Here is a 9831-nt window from a genome sequence, read left to right on the forward strand (position 1 = left end):
ACTCCAACTCAAAAAACCCCCAAAATACAAACAAACAAAAAAAAACCCCAAACAAAAGATAACTGTGAATAAACTCTAATTTCTTTTAAAAGGTAAGCCGGGTTTGGTGGCTCAGCCTGTAATCCCGCGCCTTTGGGAGGCTGAGGTGAGTGGATTGCCTGAGCCCGTGGGTTTGAGACCTGCCTGGGCAACTTGGCGAGACCTCATCTCTACAATAAATCAAAAATTAGTCGGGCATGGTAGTGCACGCCTGTAGTTCCAGCTACTTGGAAGGCTGAGGCGGAGGATCGCTGGCACCCAGCAGGTGAGGCTGTGGTGGCTGGGAGCGGCCACTGCACTCCAGTCTGGGCGACAGAGGTCGACTCCAACTCAAAAAAAAAAAAACAAATTAGCAAAGAGAGACCAGGAGCAGTGGCTCATGCCTATAATCCCAGCACTTTGGGAGACCGAAGCGAGAGGATTGCCTGAGTCTGTGGGTTCGAAACCAGCCCAGGCAACTTGGTGAGAGAAAAAATTAGCTGGGTATGGTAGCACGTGCCTGTAGTTCCAGCTACTTGGAAGGCTGAGGCAGAAGGATCGCTGGAGACCAGCAGGTCGATGGTGGGTGGCGGTGAGTGTGCCCCTGCACTCCAGCCCGGGCGCCAGAGTGATACTCCAACTCAAAAAAAAGAAAGAAAGAAAAGGAAATCATTTGTAAACTTCAGGTCTTTATTCTCCCTGCTACACTTTGTGCTTGATAGAGACCTGGGGCATCCAGGTTTCTTGGTGTTTTTATTATTATTGCTAGGGGAAGAGTGGAGAGAGAGATGACATTCTAAGTCACCCAAGTGTATCCTTAGGTGTCTCTCCTGTTCGAAGTGGAGAACTTGGCAGTGGCCTCTCCAGCCACTGTTTCTCGCTGCGGGATGGTCTATACTGATTACATTGACCTTGGTTGGAAGCCCTATGTTCAGTCGTGGCTAGAGACGAGGCCAAAGGTATGAAGGGAATTGAGGAGAAGGAAAGTAACCAGGTGGCTTACGGGACACACGGGCAAACAAAGAGGCCCTTCTTACTCCACTCCAGGCTGAGGTGGAGACCCTTCAGCGCTTGTTCGAAAAGTTCATCAACAAGATACTGGTCTTTAAGAAGGACAATTGCAACGAGCTGGTGCCCCTGCCCGAGTACAGTGGTATCATCTCCCTCTGCAAGCTGTACTCAGCCCTGGCCACGCCACAGAATGGGGTAAGGAGAGGGCACAGGCCAAGGCCAGGGGCAGGAGGGGCTCACAACCTTATTGGGACAATTGCGGGAAAACTGTGTCTGAGACAGTTTGAACTCCTGGCTTGAATGGAGCAGTGTCTCCAAGGGAAGGCAGTGAGGTGTGTGTGTGTGTGTGTGTGTGTGTGTGTGTGTGTGTGTGTGTGTGTGTGTGCGCGCGCGCGCGCGCGCGCACGTGCATGTAGCTGAAAGACCAGACTAGGGATTCCAAATTGAATATAGTACACAATGGGGTCTCTCTATACCTCTGTACTTTCCCACCTATGTTTTGGGAGCTGTAAATAGTTAATTCGGCTCCTCATTTCTTCATCTTTTCAAAATATAAGTATTAAGACTGAGCACTGAGGCCTGTAATCCCAACACTTTGGGAGGTTAAGGCAGGAGAGCCACTTGAGCCCAGGCGTTCCAGACCAATCTGGGCAGCATAGTGAGACCTCATTTCTAAAAAAAAATACAAAAATTAGCTGGGCATGGTGGCACCTGAGCCCAGGAGGTCAAGGCTGCCATGAGCCGTGATCATGCCACTATACTCCAGCTTTGGTGACAGAGTGAGACTGTCTAAAAAAAACCCCCCACACAACAGCAAAATATACACACACGCGCGCACGTTCACACACCCTTCTTAGAACATGGTGTATGAGTATTTTGTGGACCCCAAAATGCAGGGTTGGACATCATTTGAGGATAAGCTTCTTAAGAGTTGGTGCTGCTCTCCAAAGTGAGAGCAGGGCCTGGAGGGGGAGAGGGCTTGGGGCGGGCAATTAGTAGGAGATGTGGCAAGAGAGATGGGGCCTAGAAGTAAAAGCAAGTGTTAGGAAGGAGAAGTGTGTCTAGAAAAAGGCCGATCCTTGAGGACAGGACGCAGGATCTAGAGGACTTGGGATAGGATCCTTAAGGCCCCGTAGAAGACAGGTTTGGTGATTAGACAGTGGTGATATATATATATTGTCTTGGTATAGGTAAGTCCTTGGGATACCATTTCTGCTGGAAGGACCTCCCAGCCTAATCTGATGAGAGGGGTTTTAAAATATTTCAGATTAATTGATATTTAAGAAATATTTTGCTCAACTTAGAATTAAGAAGTAAGGACCAAAATTTGATATTTTCTATTGAGATTAAATTGCCACCTAGAAATGATTTGTAGTATTTTTAAAGACATTACCAGATAATTAAACTATTAATATGTTATTAACAACAATTAAGATCTATAACAATATATGTAATTCCCAGTACGGTTAATGTAAATTAAAAATATGTAGATGAATTTGCAAGGCAATGTGTGGAAAGAGGGCAGTTAGAGAGTATCAATGGCATACGGGTGCCACAGGGGACTAGCTGGGTGGGTGGGGGTGTTTCCTGGGTGCACAGAGGCAAGAGTGGCCTTTGCAGCAGTGTAGACACACAGGAAGTCAGTCCCAGCTAGGCATGTGAGGTGGCAGTGTTTGTGGCTGTGGTGGTGGGTTTGTGTGCAGATGCTCTTCAGTGTAACCGAGACCTGCGCGGTCATGGGGCTGGTGAAATGTACTGTGTGTTGGGGTGAGCTGATGGGGACAGACTAAGGATTCTGAATTGAAAATGACAGGCAATAGATTCTCTAAGTAATTTCCCACTTATATTTTGAGGATTGAGAATTTTTCTAAGACCATAACCAATATTCTGGATTGGACAGCACCCTGTATATCATGTTATCTGTAGTTCTGGGTATCTTAATTCAGAACCCATCCTCAAGAACTCCCCACCCATAGGCCTGTGGCTGTTTTGCATAGTAGGTCAGGGACAATTTGAAGGATGCTAAGTTAGCTGTCTGTTGACTGTTGTCTCCAAGGATGCTCAACAGAGTTGGGACAGCCTCATGTGCTCCATGCATCCTATCAGAAACACAGTATCTGTCATGTACCCCTGGGTGTGGGATTGAGAGCATGGGCTCTAAATATGCTGTTTCCACTATTAAGCCGGTACATTTAAAATTTTAATTTTGAATTACACAAATAATCATTGAATCTAGTTATTTTTCTGAAAATTAGAATTTTTCATATAAAATTAAAATCCTTTTTAATCCCTTTTCTCCCTCCTTCCAATCCTAGTCGACTCCTGGATCCACACAAGTAACTACTGTAATATGCTTGTATGTGTCATTCGAGACCTTTTTAAAAAATACACATTTACATACAAGTCAATAGCTATCCATAGAAAATGTGGTATTTAAAAAAAAGTATCATGCTATATACTGCAATATGCTTATTAAAGCAACTATATGTTTTTGAGTTCTACATTGCTACATGTAGATTCATTTTATTACTTTAACTGCTATGTACTGTTCCATGATAAAATACTACATTTTATTTTTCCATCCTTCCATTGGTGGATGTTTAGGTCATCTCCAATTTTTTGCAATTACAAACAAGTCACCACTGAATGGCCCTGGACCTTGTCTCCTGAGTACCCAGGGGTGCTTCTCCAGGGCAGGCCTGGTGTGGCCAGATGACAGTTGTATCTTTATGACTTAGTGAAGAGGAAGTACAGGGCAACTGCCAGCTACAAGAAGTTTCAGATTTATCTAAATCTCTCTGTAGATTGAAGTTAAACATACATGTTTGGTAAACAACCATGTGGTTTTCCAAATACAGCCAGGGAAGGAAGAAGACTCTAAGCCTTTGTGTTGACCTGCCAAAGTAGATCCCTCCATCTCTTATAAGTGTGGGCTATTTCCCCTTCTTGTCTTCTGTCCAGGTGAACCCAGCTGATGTTGAGAACTATAGCACCATGGTAGAGATGACATTTGTGTTCAGCATGATCTGGTCTGTGTGTGCCTCTGTAGATGAGGAGGGCCGCAAGAAGATTGACAGTTACCTCCGAGAGATCGAGGGCTCCTTTCCCAATAAGGTCAGGACACTATACCCAGATGTCCTACTTGTTTCCCCATGGACATCCCCCATCTCAGGCTCTGTTTGAGTGTCAGCCTGCTAACTCAGCTCTCTTTCTCCCACCTGGTGGTCTAGGAGCCTGCTCTGTGGGCTGGGGAGGGCTAAAAGAAGGCTTTGATAACCTGACACACATGCCCTCCTTAGGACACAGTGTATGAGTATTTTGTGGACCCCAAAATGCGGAGCTGGACATCATTTGAGGATAAGCTTCTTAAGAGTTGGCGCTACCCTCCAAAGTGAGAGCGGGCCTGGTAGGGGGAGAGGGCTTGGGGTGGCACTTGGTGGGAGACATGGCAAGAGAAATGGGGCCTAGAAGCAAAAGCAAGTGTTAGAAAGGAGAAGGGTGTCCTAGAAAAGGGCTGACCCTTGAGGACAGGAAGCAGGATCTAGAGGACTTGGCACAGGATCTGTAAGGTCCCATAGAAGACGGGTTTGGTGATTAGACAGTGGTGATGCTGGAGGAAGATAAACATTGGGAGAAAGAATGCAGTGGAAGTGAGAAAGGGATGGGCTGGTGATCCTTGAGACACAGCTCCTGCTCTTCCCTAGTGCCCCCTTCTATAAGATCATGGTGCCCACTGTGGACACCATTCGCTACAACTACCTGGTGAACACCTTGGTGGTGAACCAGAATCCTGTTCTGCTGGTGGGTCCTGTGGGGACCGGGAAGACTTCCATTGCCCAGAATGTTCTGCAGTCTTTGCCCTCCAGCCAGTGGTCGGTGCTCATTGTCAACATGTCTGCACAGGTGTGTTGGGGGACCCAGGAGCCAGGCTGTCAGATCGCCATGCTCTCCCTGCCTTCTCCTCTCCCCTGGGATCCAAGTGCCTGATTGACACTCCTCTCTGGTGCCATATTTCTCATGGGGGACCTAAGCATTCATGCTGTACCTCTTTCACCAGACCACATCCAACAATGTGCAGAGCATCATTGAGAGCAGAGTCGAGAAGCGAACCAAAGGTGTCTATGTGCCATTTGGGGGCAAAAGCATGATCACCTTTATGGATGAACTAAATATGCCAGCTAAGGACATGTTTGGGTCCCAGCCACCCCTGGAGCTGATGCGCCTCTGGATTGACTATGGCTTCTGGTATGATCGCACGAAGCAGACCATCAAGTACATTCGCGTAAGCACCCCAAGGGTTTGTTCTTCGGGCCTCTGTTCCCTCCTGGGATGCGCAGTCTCCACTCCACTGGGACCCCAGCCTATAATCCTGTCACCTTATATTCCTTCCCACACAGGGTTCTGCCTCTTTCTCAGGACCCAGATATCTGGCTCCTAAGTTATCAACTCCTATGATTAACTCTCCTCACTGACTCTGCCCTGCACTTTGACCAAAGGATCTGGTCCTCCAACTTTCTCTGCTTTTCTAGACCTCTTACACCACACTCAAATGCCTGCCTCGTTCTCTTCCCAAAACTGTCTAGGAGCCCAGGCTCTGTAACTCCACGTCACCATGCCATCTCTGCCTCCTGTTGCAATGACTATCTCCATGGCTCTCTTCTCCTATGAGATTCTGACCATCCAGTTTGTTTCTCTTTCTTTTTTCTTTCTTTTTTTTTTTTTTTTGAGTTGGAGTCTCACTCCATCGCCCAGACTGGAGGGCAGTGTCATGCTCACAGCCACCCCACCGTCAACCTGCTGGGTTAAGTTGATCCTTCCACCTCAGCCTTTCAAGTAGCCGAAACTACAGGTGCACACTACCATGCCTGGCTAATTTTTTATTTATTGTAAAGTTGAGATCTTGCCAAGCTACCCAGGCTAGTCTCGAACGCATGGGCTCAGGCAGTCCTCTCACCTTGGCCTCCCAAAGTGCTGGTATTACAGGCTGGATCCACTGTGCCTGGCCTGCTTCTCTTTCTTTAATGGCTGCAGCCAGTCCAGCCTGATTTCTGGCATGTCCATCCATCAGGCACTCAGGGTCAAAAACTCACCTAGTGATATATTCATAGGTGTCTGAGAGATAACACACACACACACACACACACACACACACACACACACACACATACACACACACACACTCACACACACACTCATATAGTGTATAGATATATACAATTTTAAAAGAAAAAAGAAAGTCTAGAAGACAAAAGATGTTTTTTACTTACTTGTATTTTCTAATTTGGGCACATGGAATATAAGGGTGAAATAAAGACAAATACATTAATAATTCTAAAAATATTTTTCTAATTCTGTCCTCTCTTTATCTTTCCCTACCCCATTACTCCATGTTTCTCCTCATCACTGTGACCCTATCCCTCTTCCCATTTGTCCCTCCATTTACTGTCTTTCTTCCTCTCCTTTTACATCTTCCCTATTTCTGTACCTTATCTCATCCTATCTTGTCCCCACTTCTCAGCCCCATCTGTCTTTGTTTTCTAGGACATGTTCCTGATGGCTGCCATGGGCCCTCCTGGGGGTGGACGGACTGTCATCTCCCCAAGGCTGCAGAGCCGCTTCAACATTATCAACATGACCTTCCCCACAGTGAGGACATCATAAGGGCTGCTGGGGGGGGGGGTAGAATGTAAAACTGTCCCTGTCCCAGAGAAGGAGGAGGCCAAGTCACCCAGAGTTGCATACAGGGAGATGGGACTATCTCTAGGAGCCTGCATCACCTCCTGAACTAGGAGAGCTACAGAGTGGGAAGTATAGCTTGCTGGCCCTGAAGCCTCGTGGTCCCCATGGGCAGAGAACATGATGGGGCTCAGATAGACCAAGGAAGGTAGACCCTACAATTGGGGTGAGGAGAGTAAGGCACTCATATGGTACAGAATTTAAGGGGGCACAAAAAACTCAGTAATCAGTAATGCACTCTTATTGTTATTATTATTTATTATCATTATTTTTATAGACAGGGTCTTGCTCTGTCATCCAGGCTGGAATGCTGTGGCACTGTCAAACTCACTGCAGTCTCAGACTCCTCAAGTGATCCTCCTACCTCAGTCTTCCAAGTAGCTGAGACTATAGGCACACGCCACCATACCTGGCTCAATTTTTAAAAATATTTTGTAGAAACAGGATCTCACTATGTTGCCCAGGCTAGTCTCAAACACCTGGCCTGAAGTAATCCTCCTGCCTTGGCCTCCTGAGTAGTTAGGATTACACTGTGCCTGGCTCAATATTTTTTAAAAATTAAGATTAACATAAAAAAGTCTTGAGGGGCAAAATATCAAGACATTTATTTATTCATCTATTCATTTATTTATTTATTTTCAGAGACAGGGTCTTGCTCTGTCACCCAGGCTTGAGTGCAGTAGTGTAATCATAGCTCACTGCAACCCTGAATTCCTAGGTGCAAGCAATCCTCTTGCCTCAGCCTCCCAAATAGCTAGGAACACAGGTATGCACTGCCACACCTGGCTAATTTATTTTTATCTTTTGTAGAGCCATGATCTTGCTATGTTGTCCAGGCTGGTCTCAAACTTCCGGGCTCAAGCAATCCTCCCACCTTAGCCTCCCAAAATGCTGGAATTGCAGGTGTGAGCCATTGCACCCGGCCCTAAGATTTTAAATAAATACAAGATCAGTACAGTGCAGTGCTGAATCGTATTGGAGCCGGAGGCAAAAGGAGAAATAATCCTGATCTGGTCCTTATTTAAAATGTTTGTATTTGTTCGTCATTCATATTTTGCATTAATTTTGACTTTTTAAGAATTACATTAAAATATTATTCATTCTCTTATTTCTGAGTTGGGTTTTTTTTGTGCCCATGAGCCAAGATTTTCACTCACCTCCCCCTGGCCCTGTCTGAAAGTGAGAGTGAGTGTGAGTACCTGGTTCTAGGAGTCCCAGATCATCCGCATATTCGGCACCATGATCAATCAGAAGCTTCAGGACTTTGAGGAAGAAGTGAAGCCCATTGGGAACGTGGTGACAGAGGCTACCTTGGATGTGTACAATACCGTGGTCCAGCGTTTTCTGCCCACACCTGCCAAGATCCATTACCTCTTCAACCTCCGTGACATCTCCAAGGTGACTCTCAGTCTGGCCTTGCCCCTTTTGCTTGGCACAGCTTCCTTGGAGGCATTCTCTTCTTTTTAAAATAAGCCTTAGAGCTCAATAGCATGTCGCACACCAAAAGTCACCCCCATCCTAAAGTGCCACATTCTCTGGTCATTAAAACTTCTGAAGAGGATCTCTTTCCTCCCTCCCTCTCAACAGTCACTTCTCTTCCCAGGTGTTCCAAGGCATGCTGAGAGCCAACAAGGACTTCCACGATACCAAGGCTAGCATCACACGACTCTGGATCCATGAATGTTTCAGGTGACATGCATGTGCCCCAGCCAGATTCGGGCTGCCTGCCTTGCTCCCATCCCCACTTTACCTCTGACCTGACACTCCCTTCCCCTAGGCCAGTCTTCTCTTTATTCTTGGATCTCACCCCAACTCCCCCCAACAGAGTCTTTTCTGATCGACTGGTTGATGCAGCAGACATGGAAGCCTTCATGGGCATCATAAGTGACAAACTCGGCTCATTCTTTGACCTCACGTTTCATAATCTCTGTCCCAACAGACGTCCTCCTATCTTTGGTGAGTTGGGAGCTGTGACTACCTTGGGCTTGAGACGCTTAGGAGACTGGGGTTAGAAGGAGAGGCAGGGCATAGATAGAGCCCTGATGTGTGGGGTGCTGAGGGGAATCCTGGGGAGGATCAGACATTTGAGACTCTGATCCCCCCTTCCCATGGCCCAGGGGACTTCCTGAAGGAGCCCAAGGTATATGAAGACCTGACAGATCTGACAGTACTGAAGACAGCCATGGAGACAGCTCTGAATGAGTACAACCTGTTACCGGCTGTCGTGCCAATGCAGCTGGTGCTCTTCCGAGAGGCTATTGAACACAGTGAGCACTAGCTACTCCCATCCCCTTCCCATCATCCTAATTATGGGATATTTGTAAGATAATAGGGGTCCCTTCCTGGGTCTCTCCCAAAGAAAGTCCTGGAAGTTACCTTCCTCCCTTGGTCCTAGTGCCCTTGTTGCAATGGGTTTTCAACAGAGAAGGTGGAGGTCAAGAGTTTGACAGGCGGCCTGGCGTGGTGGCTCATGCCTGTAATCCTAGCACTTTGGAAGGCCAAGGCGGGAGGACTGCTTGAGCCCAGGAGTTTGAAACCATCCTGAGCAACATAGCAAGACCTCACCTCTACAAAAAAGAAAACAAACAAAAGGCTAGGTACAGTGGCTCATGCCTATAATCCCAGCTTTGGGAGGCCGAGATGAGGGGACTACCTGAGCCCATGGGCTCAAGACCAGCCCAGGCAATTTGGTGAGACCTCATCTCTACAATAAACCAAATATTAGCTGGATGGGGTGGCGTGGGCCTGTAATTCCAGCTACTTGGAAGGCTGAGGCAGAAGGATCAACTGAGCCCAGCAGGTCAAGGCTGCGGTGACTGTGAGTATGCTACTGTACTCTAGCCTGGTTGACAAAGTGAGACTCTAACTCAAAAAAAAAAAAATAAAGAAAAAAATTGTCTGGGTGTGATAGCATATACCTATAGTCCCAGCTACTTTGGAGGCTGAGGCAGAAGGATCACCTGAGCCCAAGAGGTGAGACCTGGATGCAGGGGTGGGGTTGGGGAGGTGGGAAGTGCGTTTTATTTATTTATTTTTTTTGAGTTGGAGTCTCATTCTGTCACCCAG

At 46.9% G+C, this 9831-nt stretch overlaps 1 protein-coding gene across 1 annotated transcript in view; it reads left to right on the forward strand.

The window, feature by feature from the left end:
- DNAH2 (dynein axonemal heavy chain 2) overlaps window positions 1-9831 on the forward strand; it is a 112682-nt gene that overhangs the window by 65005 nt on the left and 37846 nt on the right. The window contains exons 44-54 of the mRNA XM_008062346.2: window positions 840-977; window positions 1066-1224; window positions 3991-4143; window positions 4329-4420; window positions 4734-4932; window positions 5087-5311; window positions 6571-6675; window positions 7975-8163; window positions 8369-8454; window positions 8591-8721; window positions 8883-9032. Coding sequence (XP_008060537.1) covers window positions 840-977; window positions 1066-1224; window positions 3991-4143; window positions 4329-4420; window positions 4734-4932; window positions 5087-5311; window positions 6571-6675; window positions 7975-8163; window positions 8369-8454; window positions 8591-8721; window positions 8883-9032 — 1627 coding nt within the window. The remainder of the gene's footprint in view (window positions 1-839; window positions 978-1065; window positions 1225-3990; window positions 4144-4328; window positions 4421-4733; window positions 4933-5086; window positions 5312-6570; window positions 6676-7974; window positions 8164-8368; window positions 8455-8590; window positions 8722-8882; window positions 9033-9831) is intronic.

This window comes from Carlito syrichta, unplaced genomic scaffold, assembly GCF_000164805.1.
Source record: "Carlito syrichta isolate Samal-C Ts95f unplaced genomic scaffold, Tarsius_syrichta-2.0.1 Scaffold305688, whole genome shotgun sequence".
Taxonomy (NCBI): Eukaryota; Metazoa; Chordata; class Mammalia; order Primates; family Tarsiidae; genus Carlito; species Carlito syrichta.